General features: G+C 40.9%; 1 protein-coding gene and 1 long non-coding RNA gene across 2 annotated transcripts in view; one reads left to right on the plus strand and one right to left on the minus strand.

The window, feature by feature from the left end:
• The window catches only part of LOC138757156 (uncharacterized), a 100,968-nt gene extending 82,213 nt beyond the window's left edge, over positions 1 to 18,755 (plus strand). The window contains exons 2-3 of the long non-coding RNA XR_011353380.1: positions 13,147 to 13,213; positions 18,467 to 18,755. This is a non-coding gene — a long non-coding RNA (uncharacterized lncRNA). The remainder of the gene's footprint in view (positions 1 to 13,146; positions 13,214 to 18,466) is intronic.
• Positions 18,756 to 19,893: 1,138 nt separating this feature from the next.
• Positions 19,894 to 25,588, minus strand: part of ccbe1 (collagen and calcium binding EGF domains 1) — a 410,340-nt gene continuing 404,645 nt past the window's right edge. The window contains exons 10-11 of the mRNA XM_069924029.1: positions 25,193 to 25,228; positions 19,894 to 20,205 (exon numbers count right to left, since the gene is read on the minus strand). Coding sequence (XP_069780130.1) covers positions 19,993 to 20,205; positions 25,193 to 25,228 — 249 coding nt within the window. The 3' untranslated portion in view covers positions 19,894 to 19,992. The remainder of the gene's footprint in view (positions 20,206 to 25,192; positions 25,229 to 25,588) is intronic.

Consider the following 25,588-nt stretch of genomic DNA (forward strand, 5'->3'; position numbering starts at 1 on the left):
TTCAGGTTGGCCTGATTGAAGGCTCCTTCAGTGATCTGGAAGGCCTCAGGGTGTGCTGCCTCATGGCTGTTTATCACAGTGCTCTATCCTTCCAAATCTGGCCTGACGATAGCCTGGGGCAGAATGTACAATGTGACCAGGATAATGGCAGTGAACTCACTTGGCAGGTAGAATGGGCAATACTTAATCATCTGATGTTCCAGATTTGGTGGAGCAGGACTGGGACATGACTGTCACATCTGTGCACCACGATGAATGGATAATGACACAAATGCTGCCTCCCCTGGATTTGCTCTATGCTGATGTTCAATCAGCACAATGAAGGGTGTCTTGAATGTCCGTGTTTAGTCATATTTCTGTAAAGCACATCACGTGGCACTTCCTGATGTCTCTCTGATGTTGAAATTTGGGTTGGAGTTCATCAGGTTTGTTCTCCAAGGACTGTACATTGAAACACCTGGATAGCAAAGATGCATACATCAGGATGTTTTTATTGACTTCAGTTCAGCATTTAACACCATCATCTCCTCAAAACTGATCAGCAAACTCCACACCTGAGAATTAGATAATTAGATCCTTGATTTCCTCACCCTCAGACCACAATCAGTGAGGATTGGTAAAAACATCTCCACAATCTCCATCAATACTGGAGCACCACAGGGCTGTGTTCTTAGCCCCCTGCTCTACTTGCTTTACACCTATGACCATGTGGCTTGGTATGAACACAACACCACCTGCAAATTCGCTGATGATACCATGGTGGTGAGTTGTATAAAAGGGAGCAATGATTCAGCATACAGGAAGGAAATTTAAAACTTGACCAAATGCCCAGTTTACCAAAAATACAGCCAAAACCCTACCCTCCTTGAGAAGATCTACGGGAAATGCTGCTGTCAGAGAGCAGCAGCAATCACTAAGGATCCACGCCACCCAGCATATGCTCTGTTCTTGCTGCTACCATCAGGAAATTTCCACCAGACTCACACCACCAGGTTCAGTAACAGCTGCTCCCCCTCCACCATCAGACTCCTAAACACAAACACAATCAGGGACTCATTTAAGGACTCTTAGTTTTGTATTTTATTTTGTTTGTTTTTTTTTTCCTCTCTGTATTGTACTGTTTTTTACAGTTCTTTATTTGTTTACATGTATACATTGTGTCAGAGTCGACTTCAGAAGAGATCAAATCGGGAGGTGTTAGGGTAACCATGGGGTGGGAGGGGCAGAAACTGCTGTTCGAGAATTCACTCAGTGATCGGGAGAAGGGAGCAGATGCCATACCTGGCATAGACCTCCTCTGTTCACAGAGCTGTCACACTTCCCCCTCCCTCTGGGATTTCAGACAAGCGTGTGTGCTTATAACGTGTGGAGACTAAACCACCTGATTAATTTTGGTGACACTCCCTCGGATGGCATCACCTGGTATGGTCGGCAAGCCTCTAGTAGTGCTGCGTGTGGGTGTAGGGGGTGCACAATAACTCATTTGGGGGGGGCATGACCAGGGAAAGCCGAGCCTGCATTGTGTACAGTTTTATGCACCATCAATAAGTGGTATTTCTCCCTTGCCCACAGGAAAAAGAACCTCAGGTTGTATGTGATGTCATGCAGGTACTCTGAGTCATCTAATTGAATCTCCTTTTAATCTCAGCACTCAAGGAATTACAATCCAAGGATTACTGACTAGACCAGCAGTAAATCAGAAGCAATTGGCATTTGAACCGGAAGGATGATATAGCACTATGCTGTTACAGGCGCCAGCGACTCGGGTTTGAATCTGCACCGTCTCTAAGGAGCTTGTACATTTTCTTTGTCTTCTTAGGTTTCCTCTGGGTGCTCCGGTTTCAGAATTAAAATCAGAACCAGATTTTATTGTCGTGAACAAGTCATGAAATTCGGTGTTTTGCGGCAGGTTATATTCATATTAACCTTCTTACAACATTATTATAATTAAAAAAAAATAGTTATGCATGAAAAGTACGGCCGTGTCCCTGGTTCATTGATTATTCAGGAATCCCACCCTTCAAAAATACACGGGGATTGTAGGTTAATTGGGTGTCTCGGGCCTGTTATCGTGCTGTATATCTAAATTTAAATTTTACATTTTAAAATACTGGTTTACTGGTTCCCAAATGTGCCATCGACTTTTGATTTATTACCAAGCATGATTCAGATCTAAGTACAATTTACTTCATTACAGTACAGCATTAAAGAAGGATAAAACTATGTGACCAAATATTGCCCTAGCTCTATCTACAAGTTTGCAGGTGACAGTACAATGGCATGACAGAGCACAGGAAGGAGACAGGGAGTTCGGTCACAAAGCTAAATGAAGGAGTTGTTTGTTGACTTCAGGAAGCATAGTCAAACACATGTCCCTCTCTGTACCAATGGTACACAACAGAGATGGTAGAGATCTTAGTTTTAGTTGTAAATATCATCAATAATCTGTCCTGGCCCAGTCAGTCTTTGACCAAGCAAGCAAGCATACCTAACCTCAGAAAGCCTAAAGAAATTCGACATGTCCCCAATGTCTTCTGCCAATCTTTTATGGATGTGTAATTAAAAGCATTCTGCACAGTTAAATATCAGCTTGGTATGGACATTGGTTTGTCCAACAGCAGGCCGTGGTCATGTTCTTGCCTACATCATCAGTGGTGGCCAGCATCACTGCCAGTGAGCTAATGAGAAGGTCAGAGGATCTTAGCTGGGTGGTGTATGGGAAGTTGAAGAATGCAATGTTGTGTTTCGTGAATAAGAAAAGCACGGTGTGCTGAAAGAAACGAGTGAGTGTATTCTTTAATTCTTTGTAAGCAAAATCAGAGACTTTACGAGCAGAAGAAACTGCAGTTTTGAACACCATCACACAAACCAATGGACCTGCAGTTACACTATTCAGAAATTAGAATAGCTAATATTATGGGACATAATATTTAAATTTAGATATGCTCCATGGTACAGGCCCTTCCAGCCCACAAGCATGTACTGCCCAATTACACCCAAATGACCTAACCTCTGTACACTTTGAAGGGAGGAAACTGGAGCACCCAGAGGAAACCCACGCAGAAACAGAGAAAACATAACAAACTCCTGGATTTGAACCCAGGTCATCAGACATTGCAAGAGGCTAGGAGAAATCTCATGCATTGAAATGAGATTGTATTCAGCATTCCTCAACACTTGACTTGGCTGACAGGAGGGTAGGAAAGAGCCAAAGATGAGGCTAGCTGGAAGAGCATACTGTCTGAATGCTCTGTGTGATTTGATATTGGATGGCTGATGTTGGCCATTATGTTATTTAAAAGTAAAATGGATCTTTAAGCTGCACCAATTTCAGATGATTCAAACTTGGCCTGAAGAATTGAATTGGATTAGTGAGTCTGACTTTGTGCACATTCCTCATATCTAAAGGTACATCAAAATCAGAATCAGAATTTATAGTCTTGAACGTGGCAGAATCACAGTGCAAACATTTATACCAAATAATTACAAGGAGTGTCTGTAGTTCATTGTTCATTCAGGAATGTGATGGTGGTGGGGAAGAAGCTGTCCTTGTTCCGCTGAGGCTCCTGTACCTTTTTCCCGATGGTAGTAGAGTGAAGAAGGCACATCCTTGGTGATGAGGGTCCTTGAGGATCAAGGCTGCTTTCTTAAGATACTGCCTCTTGAAGATGTCCTTGATGGAGTGAGGATTGTTGCTGTGATGTCACACACAGAGCTATCAAACCTCTGGAGTTACTTCTTGTTCTTCTGAGCGATGGCACCTTCATACAAGATAGTGATACCACCAGCCAGAATGCTCTCCCAAATGCACCTGTAAAAGTTCTCGAGACATAACCAATTTGGTGACATGCCGAATTTCCTCACACTCCTCACCAAGTTTAGCCAGTGGCGAGCAGTCTTCATGATTGTATTGACATGTAGAATCTAGGACAGATCCTCGGAGATGTTGACACCCAGTATTTGAAGTTCTTGACCCTCCCCACTGCTGACTCCTTGATGAAGACGGATTCGTGTTCTGTCGATTTCCTCCTGAAACTCACAATCATCTCCTTGGTTTAGCTAACATTGAATGCAAGGCTGTTTGTGTGACACCACTTAATTAGCTGATCTATTTCTCTCTTGAGCACCTCCTCATTGCCATCTGTGATTCTGCTGACAACCGTGGTGTCATCGGCAAATTTGTAGATAGCATTGGCACTGTGCCTGGCCACACAGTCATGGGTGTAGAGTGAGCAGAGCAATGGGCTAAGCACACATCTTTGAGGTGCACCTGTGTTGATTGTCAGTGAGGAGATGTTGTTACCAATTCATACTGACTGTGGTGTTTCGAGGAAGAAGTTGTGGATCCAGTTGCAGAACGGGGTGCGGAGGCCCAGGGTTTGGAGCTTCTTGACCAGCACTGAGTGAATAATGGCTTAAGTCGATGAAGAGCAGCCGTATGTATAAGTTGTGGTTTTCTACATGATGCAGAGCTGAGTGGAGAGCAAGTAATATTACACTTGCTGTGGAGTAATTGTGATGGTGGGTGAATTGCAGTGGGTCCAGTCCTTTAGTTAGGTACATGTTAATTCTGGTCATGACCAACCTTTCAAACCATTTAATCACAGAGATGTTAGTGCTTTTGGGCGATAGTCATTGAGGCAGCTCACTCTGCTTTTTTTTGGACATTGTGATGTTTGATGCCATTTTGAAGCAGCTGGGAACCTCCAACTGCAGCAGTGAGGGATTGAACACTCTGGCTAGTTGGTTAGCACAGATTTTCAGTACCTTGCCAGGTATGCCATCAGGGCCTGACATCTTGTGAGGGTTCACCCTCTTGATGATGTTCTGATGTCAGCCTCAGAGACAGATTTTTCCTGCTGCCTGGAGACTATCACTGAGCTCCAGGCTGCAAGTCACAGGCAGTACTGGGGGGGCCGACTACTATGGGCCAGTCCCACATCCTGAGCATTGGGCAATACTGGAGATGAAGTTAATTTGATATACTTCTTAGTTGTTATTAATTAATTGTTCGTGTGCAGCGGCTGCTAGAGATTGAGAAGGTTGGTGGGTAACTGTGTGTTTAATCCTTGCATTCCCAGTCAAGAGTTGAGTTATGTTTAGCAGTGATTTATTTGCACCCAGTGTGTAGGTAATGTGTATTATTGCTGTGTTTGTGTCTGTGTGAGTATGTGCCCATTTGTGAATTCCCCTGTGTCTATATAAAGACACTCCTGTTCGGCTCCGAATCATGGGTCCTCTACCGGCACCACCTCCGGCTCCTAGAACGCTTCCACCAGCGTTGTCTCTGCTCCATCCTCAACATCCATTGGAGCGCTTACATCCCTAACGTCGAAGAACTCGAGATGGCAGAGGTCGACAGCATCGAGTCCACGCTGCTGAAGATCCAGCTGCGCTGGATGGGTCACGTCTCCAGAATGGAGGACCATCGCCTTCCCTAGATCGTGTTCTATGGCGAGCTCTCCACTGGCCACCGTGACAGAGGTGCACCAAAGAAAAGGTACAAGGACTGCCTAAAGAAATCTCTTGGTGCCTGCCACATTGACCACCGCCAGTGGGCTGATATCGCCTCAAACCGTGCATCTTGGCACCTCACAGTTTGGCGGGCAGCAACCTCCTTTGAAGAAGACCGCAGAGCCCACCTCACTGACAAAAGACAAAGGAGGAAAAACCCAACACCCAAGCCCAACCAACCAATTTTCCCTTGCAGCCGCTGCAACCGTGTCTGCCTGTCCCGCATCGGACTTGTCAGCCACAAACGAGCCTGCAGCTGACGTGGACTTTTTACCCCCTCCATAAATCTTCGTCCGCGAAGCCAAGCCAAAGAAGAAGATATAAAGACACGTGTAATATTACAGGTTGTACCTCTTTATTCCAGTGACCGTGGGACCTGGCTATCGTCAGGTTTGTTAATAACCCATGTTCAGGCTTGATTCTCTTTGAACCTGTTGAACATATTCTGAGCACAACATTTCCTTGCCTTTCAGTATTTACCCATGTCTAATTTGAACTTCCTTTTACTGCCATCTTTAGTTTTAAAAATCCCTCAACTGAATACACAGCTAATTTGCCGATTTTGAAAAATAAACTACTTTTTGTAAATCAACTGTGCATGGCTTTGCATCGGTAATGATGAGGAAATTGTTGACCTTAAAAGTAAAACATTAAAAAAATACAAATACTGATTCCAAATAATAATCTGCCTAGCATGTATTCCAATAGGTAAGTTAGCCAAAGGTCTGCTAACAGAGGCAAATCTCCAGATATATTCAAGAACAAAATCTTTGATTTACCCAAATGACTAAGACAGACATAGCTGGGACAAATCCATCTTATTTCTTTATCTTAATTTTCAGACAAATCCCTCAACCGCAAGCATTTGTTCATCCACAGGTCTTGCGGATTACACCATGCTTGAAGAATAATAATATTTACTTATCTATTTGACCTTCTGTTAACAAAAGAAATTCAGATAAACTAAGAAAGCAGACTCATTTCTCACCCAAAGATGGGAAATGTCAGAAGATTCAGTAGATGTTTACAGGAGGATTGAGAAGATGGCAACTCTGTGCACAAATTCTATCCGTTTTCTGAATAAATCATGGAAACGTGCTTCATGCAATGCAAGATCTCATAATCCCTAACTGGAAATGTTCCTATTTATCCCTGAAGACAAGACAATGAGTTCTGAATAAATTTGTATCCCTGATCTGCAGCTATTATGCACAACTAAATTCCAGAACAGCTGGTCTAATTCATCGGGTAAAACTGCAGATAGTAAGAGGAAAAAAAGAAGCTAAGTTTGATGATCTAGTTATAAACAATGACACTTCTATTGAAAAAGAAACATGAATTTAAGATAGGAACAAATTCAGCAATCCTGCTTGCTGTAGAAGGATGGGTCAGTTAATTAAGTCATAAACTCGTTTTTTGCAATGAACGTTTTCTAAAATCACATTTTCTTAACAATAAATAAATAACTGAAAATACTCAGCGAGTCAAGTAGCATATCTGAACGGAATAACAGTCAACATCTTGGGTCAAGGGCCTTCCTCACCAGTTGGAAAAATCAGGCAATGAGCATATTTGACAGAGAAAACAGGAAACATATGTGGTCAGGTGCTCACCAAAATTGTCAATTTAATTACTACAAATCTAGTTGAGGAGAGAGAAAAATCAAAGAGATAAATTGAGCAGAGACCTAGCGCTGCTCCGCAATGTCCAACCACCCAGTTCTAATGCTAGCGGCTCCATACAGGATTTAAGCTGCCGACTGTATTTTCAATATAAAATCCTGCAACCAAGATGGGGGTGCCTATACTCAGCAGCATTCACAAGAGGTTGCAAGCTCCAGGGGAGCAGCGAACCAGTGCAGGACACCAGAAGTGAGGAGAACACCACCCGTTGAGGAGCAGAGGAGATGACCAGACAGGATGGTAACTGAAGCAACAGACCAGCAAGACTCTCAACAGCTGAAGGACCATCCAGGATGGTGACCATAGCAGCAGACCAACGAGGGGTTTAGCAGTTGAAAGAACAACACAGGCCCACACAGACTGTGGATGCTGGTTCTAGTTCGTGGGAGTCAGGTATTGGCATCGGAACATGGATTAATGAGGGTGATGAGGGGAAGAAGGTCTCCAGAAGGGCCTCAGGCACCGAAATCTCCCTGATCCTGTCGGAGGTTTGAATCTGGAACTAGGATGGCAAATGGATCAAACAGGAATCTGTGTGGTTGTAGAGCTACGGGAATGTTGGAGGCGAATCCATGGATGCTAAGTGACTCTGAAGGTACTTTCTTTCACTATTCTTTCTCTCTTACTGTTATGGGCGCTGGGCAATACTAATAGTGAGTTTTTGTTTGCCTTACAGAAGGCAAAAGGAAATTTCGTGTAATATTACACGTTGTACCTCTTTACTCCAGTGACCATGGGACCTGGTTATTGTCAGACCACAGAAAATGCCAGAAAACAGAAATTGACCCCTAAGGGAACCCCTTATGTAAACATATCAAAGGTAGACAAAGGTGGGGTGGCACGGATAGCATAGCAGTTAGTGCACTGCCTTTACAGCGCCAGTGATGAGGGTCAGGATTCGAGTCATGTGCTATCTGTAAGGAGTTTGTACTAACAGTGGCAGATTCAAACGTGCCATGCCACGGGAGTTGCCAGTCCACAGAGCGCCAGATAAGAGAGGATGAACCTATACATTTTCTGTATTATTACATAACAATAAAGGAATTTGAATCTTGAAACTGAAATATCCAGTAACATACGTGGGAACATTGTGGATTACTTGGCATTGTTGATGCAACCTTGAGTCTCAAGGACTACAATATGTCCAAATGGAAGATGAGGTGCTCCTCCTCAATCTATTATTGGGCATTATTGGAGAAAGTAGGAAGCAACAGAATGTCATTGTGTGAGTGGGATGAAGAAATACATTGATAGGCAACTGGAAGCTCCAAATCAATCTGAATGAGCTCTGCCAACCATTCACCCAAACTTCTGCTTGTTTTCATCAATTTAGCAGAGACTTCATTGTAAACACTAAATGCAATTACGTGTCTAAATAGTTGATGGTTTATTTGAACTTATTACTGCTCTTAAAGAGGAAATTGCGTATCTTTAAGAACTGAGTGTACCAGCCCAGTCAGCCTAGCGGTTATCGCAACTCTATTACAGTGTCGGAGACCAGGGTTCGAATCAGGCGCTGTCTGTAAGGAGTTTGCATGTTCTCCCTGTATCTGCATGAGTTTCCTCTGAGTGCTCCAGTTTCTTCCACCCTTCAAAATATACAGTGGTTGTATGTTAATTGGGGTATTTGGGCAGCAAGGGCCAGAAGGATTTGTCACCATGAAACATAGAAACCTAGAAGATAGGAGCAGGAGTAGGTCATTCGACCCTTCGAGCCTGCTCCGCCATTCAACGAGATCATGGCTGATCTTAAAGTTCAGTACCCCATCCCTGCCTTCTCTATGTCTAAGTTTAAAATGTTTCCAGCATTTTAAAAAAAAATATGCTGGAACTTTGAAACAAGAGCAAAAACATTTTGGACAAGAAAGAGAGAAACAAATTAATGTTTCAGATCTGTTTTGCTGAGTGCTTCCAGCATCTTCTGCTTTTGTAGCACATAGTGTAACCTGCTGTTATAGCCATGCTATTTAGTTTAGAGTTTGCGACCTTCATTTAAGGATGTTCTGTTCATAGCTCTGCCAATGCTTAGCTTTGACATAAAATAATTCACAAAATCGAAACGCCAATGCATGATATTTTAGAAATGTAGAATAGTTTAACCATTATTCGGAGGATAATAATCAAGAAACGTTATAGTCTTAAATCTTCAGTTCAAGTATTTTTTTGTACATTATACCTGGCACAATAAAAAGGGTTCTTCCCTGAGCAGTCCAGCAAGTCAATTCTGATATTGAAAGACCCGCACAAAGTAGGAAAGCAAGAGCATAATTACAGAGTATTGTGTTACAGTGAATAGATCAATTAGTGCTTCTAAAAGCAGTGTGTTAGCACTGCTGTGGTTTATTCTGGAGCCTGATAGCTGCAGGGAAGAAATCTGGCAATTTGAGAATTTAAATTTAATCTTTAAAAATTACGGAAATAAGGTTTTTGGATTGCCTTGCCAGTTCTGGCTTATTTCACAGTGAAGTTCATGCCAAATTAATGGATTCTTAATTGCCCTTTGAAGTAACAAACCACAATAAACATCAACCAGATTTAAACTTTACAGGACTATAAATCAAAATTAGTCTTCCATCACAGCTTGATCAACTTTCCCTATCCTAAAAAGTTATCTTGATACTGGGAGAGTTGCTCCAATGGTGAATCAAGCAAGTACTTTACATCATCATGTTTACAGAAACACACCATTGGCAAATATTCTCGGCTCTCCCCACACATTCTTTTATCTGCCCTGTTTCACTGCCAGGAGAGACCTATCAGTGATTGAGGTCCAGTGAAATAATGGTCCAGCCATTCCATTGGGAAAGAAATGCAAGAGTATCAGACCCAGAACCACCAGGCTGAGAAATAGTTTCTTCCCACGGGCAGTGAGACTGCTGAACGACCGATGAACTGCTCACACTAACCTTCCGAGAGGCTACTATTTATTCAACAATGTTTATTTATTTTTATATATGAATATACATAAATGTATTGTTTGTCTGTATGTGTGTTATATTTGTATGTATGTTTGCTTGTTTTTTGTCTCCAAGGACTGGATAGCGCTGTTTCATTGGGCTGCACTTGTATAATCTGTTGATAATATCAGAATCAGAATTCATTGTCTTGAGCCTGTCATGAAATTTGTTGTTTTACGACAGCATCACAGCGTAAACATTTCTATAAACTAATTTCAAAATCAATAAAAATAGTGCAAGATAAAGAAAAAAACCCAAAGTGAGGTCGTGTCCGTGGTTCGTGGTTCATTGTTAATTCCAGAAATCTGACGGCAGAGGGGAAAAAGCTTTCCCTGTGCCACTGAGTGCTCGTCTTCGGAGTGAAGAGGGCATGGCCTGGGCATAAATTTGAACTTGAACATTGAGGGAGCTCACTCAGCACATTGGTCAAAGCATGGCACTATTAATAGCTGGGGAACGCTAACTCTCTTTTCAGAACTCCACATACAGACACACATACAGACAATGAGGCGCAAATCAGAAGTGCAATGGAATATTCCCTTAAATATGGATACAAAGGATAAAGAGCTCAAAGTAGCAAGATAAAGATACCTGATTCATTGTTGCTGGGTAAAACTCCTGTGTAAAAATGAAAGCCATCAATCATTGTTGAATGTTCCAAGAAAGAGCAATGACTTGCCAATGCTATTACATGCCAATTAAGAAAAGAATCCTTTCAGGTTTAATGGTGACTTACTGTTATATTTAGTCTACTCCAGCACAGAAAACATGGCCCTTATTATCAGACAAACAGAATTCCTCCCAAGAATGAATTAACAAATAGTGATTTCCCTGCTAGAGGAAGAATTTGGAAGTTTCCATGGAAAAACAAAATCAACTCTGCATTGGAATATTATAGGCATACAACAGAGCTATTGACCACAAAGGTCAATTGGGCATGAATATGGAGAGAGGTAAATGTATGGCAACTTAATACCCTAAGTGGCTTGATACCTGCTGTCACTGAAAGAAATTACAGAACATTGTTGCCCTAAAAATGCTATTAGCTGATGGTGTCTGGTTCTGGGGAGTCATTTGAAAAAGAAATGGGTTAACACATTCCAGATGTTTGTTCTTCCTCATTTTATGCCTCATAATGGAAAAAAAGATAGACATTTTATAAGCTTCTTCCTTTCTTATTTATTTATAAATTACAATCAGATGTTCCAACCCATAAGACATAGATCAAAATTAATTTGTTCTCTACATGTGATCTGATGTATGTGTTGGCTCGAAACAAGTGAAATATTATCATGCTTGGAAGAACGCACATTTTGGTTTGCTGGATTATTTTCTCTTTGTAGTTATCAGGCAGAGAAATAAATTACAAAACTGGTGGAAGCAGAGAGTTTTGAATGTAAAGTCATTTTTATCTATTCTACTCACCAGCAAATAAAAGTAGCAGATGTGGCCTTGGTGTGGAGGATAATGTTGCATAGAATGCTATTAGTTGGAGCAATTGAAAGTTACCAATCAGCATGTACTTGCAGTAGTTTTCTTTGTTCTTTGCCATTTACTGTTCAAGCCTACATGAGGCAATATATTTTATAGATATTTGGAATGGCCTTGGATCTATCCATGGTAAAGTAATACCTCTGGCGAATCATTACAAATTATTTAGTCATTCAGTTATGTATCATAGGTCCATATCATTTCTGTTAATATGTTTTTTCTAAATATTGTAGCAAATCTTGCTGTTAATTAGCCAATTGATAATTTAATTAATTTCTTGACATTTTATTTCTGGTTTGACACTACTTTCTTATTGTCAGTTTCATCCTTTTCTGTGTGGCTACTATTTCAATCCCATGGTTTACATTTTCCAATGCATAAGCCCCATTATTTACCTCTACAGTGTCTCCTGACATTGCTCTTACTTTTCCCATTCCACCATTTAATTCATAGTCTATAATCTCATTCTTGTGAAGGCTTGACTTCTATGACTGCTCAGCTAATATATTAATAAGAAAATATGTAACCATACTGGATGTGCTTGGGGTAAGAACGATGTGAAATTGGTTTGTAAGCGTTATACATTCACGACAAACAGCCATTGCAACCTGTCACAATCTCAAGGGCACCTCATCTGTCCTAGAATGAATGAGGTTTGACTGACACAGATGTTGCTGAAACAATAAATAGTCTGGCAAATGGGGGAAAATAATTTGGAGAGGGGTCAATGGTGATTGCATGGTGCCTGAAGATTTAATGTGATATTAGAAGGAGCAATCCAGCTGGATATTCAAGTTGAACTTTTCAGGCCCTAAGCAATACAATTTTGAACTGTTAAAACATGTAGTGTTAAAATAGAGCACCAAATATTTTGAGAAAGATGAGTAAGGGCATTTATCTAATTAAACATGTGCTGGTTGGTTAACAGATGCTCATCAATTATCTCTCCTCTTTCAGCATTTCAATGAATTGCTCCTTTCATAACTCCTGTCCTACTTTTCGTTACACCTACGACTTCTTGTTGTATGGCACTTTTCCGTGTGCAAGCACAAAAGCTGTAATTTCAGACATTTCACCTCTTTCCTTCCCACCATCCTGGGTTATAACCATTTGTACAAGTAAATATAGACTCATTTGAATTTCTTACAATTTTTCGTGTTCACAATGTGATTTACTTTACATTGGATAAACCAAGCTCCAACTAGGTGATGGTTCTGCAACACCTGTACTGTCAGTTATCCGAGCTTCTGTGATTTTAACCCCAAATCCAAGAGCTGGCACTGTAAAGGCGTGCACTAACCATTACACCAACCGTGCCAATTTTGGATAATTCACTGTTTCTTTTTCTTTCTCTTTGCATGAAAACGGGGCATTTGTACTTGTTATCATTTGGTTAACATTTCCATTTTTATTTTGATTTTTGGTATTGTCTGAATGACTGTATTTTCCACAGACTGCATTTGCAACACATTGCAAACACAAAGTTTTTTCTATTTATACAGAAACACACCATTGGCAAATATTCTCGGCTCTTTCTCCAAAATTGTGTCAGATTTATTTACAAGTCAGGTAGGTACAAGGAATCAAAATAATATTATTGAAAAGTATTTCATTTAACTTACATAGATAAAATTTAAAAATACTGGAAATCCACAACATTTTGACTATATGAAACCACCAGAAAGCACAGATTGTTGCTTGGGGCTTGATAAAGGAGTATGCTTATCACTTTCAGATATTTGTACAATATAGATGCTTTTGAACTATCTTAATGGTATAATTCACAAAGAGATGGCGGTTCAAATCTGGAAAAAAAACTTTTTCAATGTATCTCTTGTACCCGAGACAGCTGGCATAGATAGGTCATAGTCTTTTCAATTTTCAATTTCTAAAAATTTATGTTTTAAATTTAGACATACAGTATGGTAACAGGTCATTTTGGTCCACAAACCCATGCCACCCAATTACACCCAATTAACCTGCACCCCCGGTATGTTTTGAATGGTGGGAGGAAACTGGGACCCCTGGGAAAAGCCCATGCAGACATGTGGAGAATGTACAAACTCCTTAAAAAATGGCACAGGTTTCAAACCGCGGTCCCAATTTCTGGTGCTGTAACGGCATTGTGGTAACCACAACACCAACTGTGCCGCCCCTCAGGGTAGGATAGCCTAAAACTATAGCGCATTGGCTTAACGTGGGAAGGAAAATATTTACAGGGGATCTGAGAGACAACTTTTTCGCACAGACTGGGAAAGTAGAACAAGCTACCAGAGTAAGTAGTAGATGTGGGTACAATTGTAATTTGGAAAATATATTCAGACAGGTACACAGATAGGAAGAGTTTAGAGGAATAAGAGCTGAATGCAGGCAAATGGAACTAACTTGGTTAGCCAGGGCTTCAAAGGTTATAGGGAGAAGGCTGGGCAGTGAGGGTGAGTGAGAAAATGGATCAGGTTCTGATTTAAGGCCAGGCAGAGCCGAGGGGCTGAATTTCTGCTCCTGCGTCGTATGGTCATATCGAATATATTTTGATCAGCATTTTCAAGTTGGGCTGAAGGGTCTGTTTCTGTGCTGTAAAACTCTATTACTCTATACATGGCTGCATTTACTGAAATCATAATTTCATGGCACTGCAATATTTGAATTAATGTTTTTTTTAAATTTTCTGAATCCAAGCTTTTTTATCACTAGGTCTTAGTGATATTGCACGTGCGTTTTATATGCATTTTATAGTGTTTTCATCTTGTTGAAATCTTTCTCTTGCAAGCTAAGAGCTTGTTCAGCAGGTGCCTTAGTTATGGCTATAAGACCTAGTTTCCTCAGACCATGATCTTCTTTGCCTACGAACCATCCTTCACTCCCTAAGAAAGAAGCCTGAAGAACAAAACAATGAAGACAATTCTTTTGGGAGGGTTCACATTCTCTCTTGTGGAGGTCAGTGCATTTCCCTCTAATTCAGTGAAAAATGCTTCACTGAAAATGGTGTTCCTTCTGTAAGCAAACACCATTTGTAGCAGCAATGATGGAAATGTGCAACAACTTTCACAAAGTGTAAGCTATAAAACAATTTTGAGGTGTTGGAAACTTGTTGGTCTACTAGTATAAGGCGATGCCCATGAGTAAATCTAGGATACTGTTACCGTTGAACAATTACCACTTTCAGGTGCTCGGACGCAGATAATGCGCCAGCAGATGTGGCTGGGGGAGTCCAGCTGGGATGTTCAGGTGGCTGCAGAAAAGATGCCTTTCTATCACCTGAACGTGCCAGCTGAAGGAGATCCGCATCCGAGGGAACACGCCTCCTGTGGATTGTGGCCATAGTCACGGCTTGTTTATGGAGCATCTTGTAGCAGCACTTCATGAAAATAATGGAAAAGAAATAAACTTTGTCGTCCACAAAACATTTGTAGGTTTGTTTTCAAGAGGATAATATCTCTATGTTTTGCTCCCTATTGATGTATCCTTTGCTCTTGATCAATGATAATTTCTGACAGAATTTCTGTGAGTTTCGGTTTATCAGGTTTAAGGATGCAAAGGTTGAGAGATGATCATGTAGAACTCTCTCCAGAATGCAAAAATCATTTTTTGCCCCAGCCCCATAATCCCACACTGGCCGCTCCAGCCCTGCAGTCCCATGCTGGGGGGCTGTCAGGCAGCAGGGAGGGTAGCTGTCGGCAGTGGGGAGGGTAGCTGTCGGCAGCAGGGAGGGTGGCTGTCAGCGGGTCGCCAGCTGACTATCAACAGCCCGTTCGCAGCTAGGCACCTAAAAGCTGCTGCTTTGCCCTGCTGATTTCAGGTGCCTAGGGGGAGTGCTCCGTGCCGGAGAATATACCTCTCAGAGGAGGGTTAGGTAAGTGCTCCTGGGGGCTGGGTTCTCCACTTTCAGGTGGCCTCCCGACAGCTGCATTCGGGTATTTTAGGTGGCTTTACATTCAGGTATTCTGGCCACCTGGAAGCACCTAATGAGTGGCTGGGCCAGTGTAACAGCCTTTCAGATGTGTCATGGGTGCATTGATAAGAAGAAAACTTAAGTGACCTTTGTGCATCGTAAAAGATTATATTGAATTGATTGTACAATGAACATAGAGACATGCACTAATTTTTATTTGCTGTATATATTATGAATAAAGCACAGTTATGGGTAAGAAGGTGTGAAGTGGCACAGTAGCCACCCATTACCTTTAAAATTCCCTCCTTTAACTGGTTGAGTATTGAACTGAAGTTCGTATCTAGCACATCACACTCACCTGCTCTGAAAGCCCTTGCAAATCCTATTTCTTCACCATTCATATGAACTGCTCCTTTTTTCTGTCCCTGATTAGTTAACAGTTTAAAAAGACCTCTGCCAAGCCGTCTAAAGCTGTTCATCTTTAAATAAATCCATGGAAGAATGATTCTTTTTGGAGCTTAAATATTGATGATTCTTACAGTAGGGAGTTTCCATCTTTCTTCTGAATTCTAGCTGTCATTTATTTCAAAAGAACTGTGGAATAAAGTAGAATATTATTGAAATGGAATATTTTGTCCAAAATTGTGTCAGATTTATTTACAAGTCAGGTAGGTACAAGGAATCAAAATAATATTATAGAACAGTATTTCATTTAACTTACATAGATAAAATTTAAAAATACTGGAAATCCACAACATTTTGACTATATGAAGCCACCAGAAAGCACAGATTGTTGTTTGGAGCTTGATAAAGGAGTATGCTTATCACTTTCAGATATTTGTACTATCTTAATGGTATAATTCACAAAGAGATGGTGGTTCAAATCTGGAGCTGTACATATGGAGTTTGTATGTTCTCCCTGTGTATGCGTGGGTTACCTCGTGCTCTGGTTTCCTCCCACTATTCTAAGCCATTCCGGGAGTGTAGGTCAATTGGTTGTAATTGGGTGGCGTGGGCACATGGGGGGTGGGGGCGAAAGGGCCTGTTATCATGCTGTATGTCTAAATTAAATGAGAACAGATAAGAGACTCAGCACTACATTGTAGATTTATTTTGTGACCTATCCAATATGTGTCTTCCTGGAGGCTCAGGATTTTTAATTAACTTTCCAATTCCCAAAACTTATTTTCAGCTTCATTCTCTTCAAAAACTGTCTTGAGGCCAGAGCACAGGAAGCAGTGGGCAGACCAGCAGTTATCATTTATCACTGTGCCAATAACCTAGACTCTTTGTCATCTCTCATTTGGACAGACGTTCCGTATTTTAGGCACACAATGCATGCATTATATGCATTTTTTATACAAATGGGGTAACGAACCATGTGACATAATGCACTATGAAGAATTTTTTTTTTACCTGTTGAAACAATGCGCATGACTTATACTGGTTGTGGGAAAGTGATAATAAAGCAAAGTACACAATTTACAGTGCGTGTAGGAAAGTAATAGCGGCAATAAACGACATGTACAATTTATAGCGGGCATGGGAAAGTAGTAGCGGCAATAAACAAGACAAACAATTTGTAGTGGGTGTGGGAAATTAATAGCGGCAATAAGCAATACGTTCAAATTATAGCGGGCATGGGAATGTAGTAGCGGCAATAAACAAGGCAAACAATTTGTAGTGGGTGTGGGAAAGTAGTAGTGGCAATAAGCAACGTGTACAATTTATACCGGGTGTGGGAAAGTAGTGGCAGCAATAAACAACACGTACAATTTATAGAGGGTGTGGGAAAGTAGTAACGGTAATAAACAAGGCGCACAATTTATAGTGTCCATGGGAAAGTAGTAGCAGCAATAAACAACATGTACAATTTATAGTGTCCGTGGGAACATAGTAGTGGGAATAAACAACACATACAATTAATAGTGTCCGTGGAAAAGTAGTAGCAGCAATAAATAGTGTGTACAATTTATAGCGGGTGTGGGAACATAGCAGTGCCAATAAACAACATGTACAATTTATAGCGGGTGTGGGAACATAGTAGTGGCAATGAAACATGTGTACAATTTACAGATGAATGTGGGAATATTCAAAATATTCAAAATTTTGATCTTGGCAGTCTCGGCAATATCTCTTTGGCCTGAATGCCGTGGCATTCGAACAAAAGGACATTCTGCTATGGCACTGCACCTTATTAATGTTAATTGTCCAGACCCATCCCCTGAGGGAGGAGATTAACATATCATATGCCTGGAGACAATGGTCTCAGACAGAACTTGCAGGAGGGTATCATTTATATAATGGGTGATTGACACCTCTGGAGGAAATTGAATGGTTTGTAAATTGTGCGATATTAACTGAGGCAGATAGTGGGACTATGGAATGTGTATTGTCTCCTGTCCCATGTAAATGCCTAATTGCTCAGATTGGAATGTAGAATAATACTACAACCACGTGATATATGCATGTACATGCTCTATGAGAAGATTTTTACATAGTTTAAGAGTTTTCACGCATTATATGTGTTTGCGCGTTATATGTGTATGGACGTTATATAAGTTAAAACAAAAGGTGACAATATCTGCAAGTAGGTGTTAAACACAATGTGCAGGAGAAAATCAACAGGCCAAGCTGATAAAAAGAATGGTAGTCATTTCAGCAAAATCCCTTTCATTATAATGTAATTATCAATTATGATAAGACCTTGTTCCATGCATTTTAAGAAGTGTCTGCATCAAAATTTAAATGTTGTCCTATATTTTGCAGTCGATGTGTTTTGGGTTCAATGTGTATTGTTGTGACTGTGTGTACATGAAGGGATGAGCCCACATTTTGATATTACATACATGTTTAATCTCTTATTTTTGCTATGCCTGAATGAATAATCAATTTGATGTTATAATAATTAATTCCTCTTTTATTTCCAGACATATCGACAAGGAGCCCTTTGACTGCTTCTCATATTGCCATCTAGTGATCAGTTAATACATTACAAGTACCATGCAGAATCACATATTCTGGACTATTGAGGGAGAGCATAAAAAATTGGAACATGAGGACATTTAGATCTGTTACCCTGGTTGCCAAGATCATAACATCCGTTACCTAATTCTATACACTTGCTTTAATCGCATGTCCCTTCATACAATGGGTTAACAAGAATCTCTCTCAGATTTAAAGTCAAATAAAGCATTTTGTGGTAGAGGGATTTCAAATCTGAACACTTTCTTTACAGAAGGTTGTTTTCTATCCATTGAAAGAGATGGCTCTAATATCTAAATGATATCCCTTGGCCTGGGCATGTGAGGCAGCATAAATAATTTCTTTTAGAAATACTGCAGGTGAGAAAACATGAGATTTTTTTTTTATCAGAGTATGGTTCCTTGCATCAAAAAGCATGACCACAAAGCAGAACCAAATGATTGAGTAATGCATTTATTTAACACAGAAAGTCTGAATTTCACGTAGCCAATTTCATGTGAAGGACAGTTTTACAGTGCGTGCAGGTCCATGTGACAGACGACTGGTCCAACTGAACTGATGTATGGGTGAAGGTTTAAATATAAAGCATGCAACACTTCAGGGTGTTTGAGAAGGGGAACTTGTTAATATATCACAGAGAAATATTTTAGGATATTTATAATGAATTCCTTTATCTGACACTATGGCCAGTTATGCTGTAATTCCGTGCTGTAATTGTTATATATGTTATATATGCTTATCAATGTATTGTAACCCAACTGAATTGTGGAGAAGATGAGGTCAATGCCTAAAGAGAGGGTGGACAGAATTCTTCTCCTGGAAGTGTAACAGTGGAGAAAGAGTCAGGCCCAGCTGTAATCAAAGGTATAGAACAGCTCCATCCATCTGTACCTGAAAATTCCTTGAAAGATCCACAACAGTATTAAATAAATACAAAACGGGTTATTAGCAGAGGTTGCTTAAAAGTGATAATTGAGACATGGAAATTCTTGGTACTATGTTGGAAGGCAGCAGGATTATTATTCTGGAAAAAAATTAAACTTAACCTAGCTTGTAATTTCTGGTCTGATGAACAATCTGGTATAACCTATTTTATAAAAGTGCAGCAATTCCTAAATACAGAAGACATGAACAAAACTAAAAAAAAATGTTAAAATTTTGATACAGAAGCAAGATGCTGCAATTCCTCGTATTAAGAAAAATCATACACAATTCCTTCTCCCACAGATCTGAACTATTAAATGCAACAGAATATTTGCTCAGAAACTGTCAATCGGTCTGCGATATAATGGAACTATGTTAAAACTCTAGACCTTATCTCAGTTATTACACTTGATAAAAGTAGTTATTTGATACCGATAATGAAATAAAATTCTACAACGGCAGAGCAAAATTTATTACATCTCACTGGTTCAAACCCTTCACTCTTGTCCTAATGGAAAAGAATTGCAAAGCAATTTTAAAAGCCATTTCACTTCCATGTGGCTGGTCGCTTTGGGAGTTCTTGTGATGGACCCCTGTGGCTGTGGTCTTCACCTGATCCCCAGTCAGTCATCTCATGACTCTGTGGCTCCTCCAAAGTGGCATGATTTCCGTGGCCAAAAGCCTTCAATTGGAGCTCTGCAATGTCATTTCTAATGTCCGCCAGCATCAGAAGCAAAAAATCAAAGGAGCCCGGAGGACCCTGCAGTGAATAATTATGAAATACAGTAAAATTCCTGCTATCCAGAATTCACGCAAGTGGCAAAAATAAAATTGCAGGAAATAAATAGGTAAAAAATACAAATTTAAATTGGTACTTCCTAGCGATTAGTTCGCCAATCACGCAATACACAATGTTTTTTGGCTTGGCTTCGCGGACGAAGATTTATGGAGGGGGTAAAAGTCCACGTCAGCTGCAGGCTCGTTTGTGGCTGACAAGTCCGATGCGGGACAGGCAGACACGGTTGCAGCGGCTGCAGGGGAAAATTGGTGGGTTGGGGTTGGGTGTTGGGTTTTTCCTCCTTTGTCTTTTGTCAGTGAGGTGGGCTCTGCGGTCTTCTTCAAAGGAGGTTGCTGCCCGCAAAACTGTGAGGCGCCAAGATGCACGGTTTGAGGCGATATCAGCCCACTGGCGGTGGTCAATGGGGCAGGCACCAAGAGATTTCTTTAGGCAGTCCTTGTACCTTTTCTTTGGTGCACCTCTGTCACGGTGGCCAGTGGAGAGCTCGCCATATAACACGATCTTGGGAAGGCGATGGTCCTCCATTCTGGAGACGTGACCCATCCAGCGCAGCTGGATCTTCAGCAGCGTGGACTCGATGCTGTCGACCTCTGCCATCTCGAGTACTTCGACGTTAGGGATGTAAGCGCTCCAATGGATGTTGAGGATGGAGCGGAGACAACGCTGGTGGAAGCGTTCTAGGAGCCGTAGGTGATGCCGGTAAGCAACCAGCAAATACACTTATCGGGCATCTACAAGCCCCTACAGATGCAGGATACTGGGGGTTTTACTGTATTATTTTTAAGTCCATAACCTAATTGAGTCCACAGATTTGCAAGTGTGTTCAGGGCAATTGAAACAATTTTTCTTAATTAGGATTAGCCACAATTGTTCCAAATAAGGGAATAGGCTTGAGGAAGTGGTATGGCTTATTTTTTTCTATGTAATATTTTCATGATGTCCAGCAGAGGATGGGCTTATACCCAACACTCTTACCCCCACCCCCGATCCCCAAGCTGCGTGCAGTAAATGCTGACTGGGCCCTTTCGAACTATTAAGATTACATCAGGCCCAGGACTACAAGTAAGATTAGAATACATTTCATGAGTAAATATAATTATAAAAGGGAAAGTATTTAATAATAATCAGAACACATAATCTTTAAAGCATTTAGGTGGTCTTCTTTCTCTTTTGGACTGCTTCGGCATGGTTTGCTGTGCCGGTTTTGCTCGGGACCTTTGGCTGCGACTGCCTGTCTTCATTGCCCTCCTGGCTGCATGTCTCAGTTACTGGACTCCTCATTGGACTGCTCAGCTCCATGACTGTCTCTGCCGCCCCCCCCCCCCTACCTTACTCGGCCTGAGGGATGGGATGGTTGGACAAGGCCACAGCATGTTTGATTCTAGTTCATGAGGCAGCTCATGGATCTTAGTATCAGTCGATGCTCGTAATTGGTCAATTACACAATCTGTCCCCCACTAGAACAGAGTATGAGCAGGGGCTCAATTTTTGTGTAATTACTCCTACCACCCATGGGACTTTATGTTGCATATAATCTTGTACCAGAACCCTCTTGCCTACTTCTGATGTTCTAGGTGTGGTTTGTGGCAATGCTGCTTTTTGCAGCCGGAGACCCAGATCTGATGAACTGTGGACAGCCTGGTCTACAGATTGCGGCCAAACATTAGTTCTGCAGGGGTGCGTCTTGTGGTAGAATGTGGTATGGTTCTATATCCAGGAGGCATTTAGAAGTTTCATGGTTTTCATTGTTTTTGTGAATATTTGTACAAAACGTTCTACCTCCCATTAGTACTTGGGTGATAGGTTGTGGAAAAAAATATGTCTAATATTGTTGTCGCGCATAAATTAAAAAAATGTTCTGATGTAAACTGAGGCCCATTTTTTACACCAAAAATTATTGCCAATGCTTCTTTTTCTAGTTAGGTGTAATTGCGTTCGCTTGTGGTTGATGTTTGCGAAGCATACACTACTGGTTGATCACCTTTTTCTGTGATTTGGGATAGTACAGCTCCTTGTCCCACTGATTAAGGCTAGTGTAACTTCTTTACTAGGGTCGTAGTGGATCAGCACCTTATTTGTTGACGTTAGTATTTCCTTTAGTTGATCGACTGTGTTTTTAGTTTCTGTGTTCCAATACCATGTTTGATCTTTCTTGAGTAATTGGTTCAGTGGGCTGCATAGTGTAGACTTATTAGGGATATGTTTTGGGTAGTGATTAACAAGTCCTAGGAAGGACTGTAATTCTGATTTGTTGGTTGGGTACGGGGCCTTGTGAATGGCTTCTGTTCCCTTTGGATTCATTCGTACCCCCTCGTTGTTGATTGTAAACCCAAGATATGTTACTGAGGGACGTATGAAGACACATCAGTCCTTTCGTGATCGTATATTAACCTGTTGTAGTCTGGTTAAAACCTTTTCAAGGTTTTGTAAGTGTTCACTGTCATTTCAGCCCGTGATGATGACATCATCTAGGTAACTCCCAACTGAGAGTCCATGTAGTAATTTGTCCATTGTTGGTTGAAAAATCGCAGGTGTTGCTGATATTCCGTAAGGCCTGTGTGTATAATAGGTGAATAGGCCCAGACGGATATTGATTGTCACATATTCCCTTGTTTTTTTGTCCAATTCTATCTGTTGATATGCTTGTGACAAATCTAGTTTTGTGAATTTTTACCCTCCGTTTAGTGCTTGGAACAATCCTTCTGCCTTGGGCAATGGGTGTTCAGGTATTTTGAATGATGGATTGATGGTGATTTTGTAATCGCTGTAAAGGCGAATTTCACCGTTTGCTTTTCATATGGGCTCTGCCCAATCGCTGAATTGTATTGGTTCTAATATGCCTTCATGTTTTTGTTTGTTTAATTCAGCCTCAATTTTTCCTTTCATAGCAAATGGGACTGTTCTGGCTTTGAAGAATTTTGGTTCTGCATTATTTTTTATTTGCAGTTTGGCTTGAACACCTTTGATTTTCTCCAATCCTTATTGGAAAACCACTGTGTGGTTGTGGAGGATTTGGTCAAGTTCTGACTGGGAGGTGTCCGTGTGGTTTACATTTAGTTATGAACCAATTTCCAGCTAGTTTGGAGGCATGTAGCCAATTACTTCTGAAGAGTGCTGACTCTTAGGTATTTACGATGTAGATAGAGAGTGTTTTTGGTTGCTGTTATTTGTATTGTACATGGACTGTACTTTTTCCAAACACTTTGATTCTGTCTCCTGGAACAGATCTTAAAAGTTATTTCAGTTGTATTTACCGGGAGGCGTGGTAACAAGCGTTCCTTTACATGTAACAACATTAGGGACACCTCTGCCCCTGTGTCTAACTCCATCTTCCGGGGGTGTCCGTTTATTTTTAGCTGTATAAAGATTGCTGTGTTTCCTACATTTACTCCTTTGGTGTGTAATTTCTCAGGAACTGAAATTTCAGGAGCTTGAAGGTCAGCCGTTGGGCTGTAATCATCATCGTTGCTAGGATGCCTCTCTCTCTCTGCAATTGTTTCGACTTTAGCTGCCTGTTTATTTGCAGGCCACCTGTGCTTTAGAAGTGGACAATTAGTTTGATATGTCCTTCTGTTTTGTAATGGCTGCATTTAGAATTTTTGAAGAAACAGTTTTTTAGCCAGTGGTTGTATTTCCCACAACAGAAGCATTGTTGGTGGGAAGACATCCCAACCAGTAGGTTGGTTGACCCACATTCAAGTTTTTAATCTGCCATTTCAGAGCTGCGGGCAGCCCTGCGTACAATCTGTACTGTAACGCCTTCATCCACTGATAATAATTTTTGCCTTGTTTGGTGATTTCCCAGCCCTATCACTAATCTTCTTGCAGTACCTGATTTAGAAACTGCTGAAAATGACAGTGCTCTGCCAGTTTGCGCAACGATGCCAGGTATTCACTTACTCCTGGTCCTTGTCTCCTTTCTGCCATAACTGGTGGTTTGGGTTTCTTTAGAGCTGTGCATAATTCATTGAATGTCTTCGTCCATGGATCCTCCGGGGACAGCAAGGTCTTAAGGAGGTTGAATATTTTGCTGTGCATTATACTGAGGAAGAGGGCATGTTTGCAGTTTACTGGTCCTTCCACAATATTGTGGGGTACCCAGTAGTAGTTAAACTATTCTACGTAATTATCCCAACTTTCTTCTACTTCGCTGAATCCCCAGAACTTTCCCTCTGCCAATTTGGCGCGCTTTCACCTTGGTATTTTGGCAGAAATTTGTTGGGGTTGTTAGATAATTGTTTTCTACCTTTCTTCTGTTGTTTTCTTTCTCATGGTTGGAGCATGGAGTATGTGTAGGGTTTGATTCATTCCTCGTCACCACTCTTGAGTATGCACTCACATAATTAAGACTCGGAGACATGATGCTTTCTCATCCTTTACTTCTAATAGACTAACATGGCTACTGACACACAGAGTTTTATATATAATGGAGAGAGCGGGCTTATACCCAATAATAGGATCATTAAATAATTTAAGTACTTTTGTTTCTGTGTTTTTTTTTTAACGCTTTCTTTCATCAAGTAGGTAAGAATCAGAATATCAGGGACATATCACTATCTCTCAAGCAAAGCTTCCCCTTTGAAATGTGGAAACTTGCCCACCAGTACACATTGCCCTAACCCTAACCTCACTGACAAAAGGCAAAGGAGGAAAAACCCAACAGCCAACCCCAACCAACCAATTTTCCCCTGCAACCGCTGCAACCGTGTCTGCCTGTCCCGCATCGGACTTGTCAGCCACCAACGAGCCTGCAGCTGACATGGACATTTACCCCCTCCATAAATCTTCGTCCGCGAAGCCAAGCCAAAGAAGATATTAATACAGCAATGCAGGAGTGACAAACTTACCAAAAATTTGTATAGTTTCATCAGATTAAAAAAAAAACTGTATCTTCTAATATTTTTGTTGAATTCTACAGATCAATACAAATGATACATGTTTCACTTACAGGGGATCCCCTTGGTCCCGGTGCACCTCTTTCACCCTGTAATGGGAGAGAACAAAGAACATTGCTGATATTGATTTTCCAGCATCCAATACAATGAATGGTATTGACAGAAAGGATAGGTTGCATCAGATAAGATTGGAGATTTTCTTTCAGTTATTTGTCCCTCTGCCCCTTCATTATGCATGTGGATAAACAGTGCATAGATGGAAATGTGAGTTGATAGATATCCAATTGGTCTGGGATGGGGCTGTGGAATGGTTGGTTGATTGCAGCTTGTAAAAGGCCGGGGAGGGTTAGATGATTAAAAATTGTGAAGCAACATGTTATAGGATTAAAAACCATGAAACAACAAGCTTGTTGTAAACTCAGCTCCAGGAGAGATCGATCCAGAATTAT

The sequence above is a fragment of the Narcine bancroftii genome, chromosome 3 (assembly GCF_036971445.1).
Source record: "Narcine bancroftii isolate sNarBan1 chromosome 3, sNarBan1.hap1, whole genome shotgun sequence".
Classification (NCBI taxonomy): Eukaryota; Metazoa; Chordata; class Chondrichthyes; order Torpediniformes; family Narcinidae; genus Narcine; species Narcine bancroftii.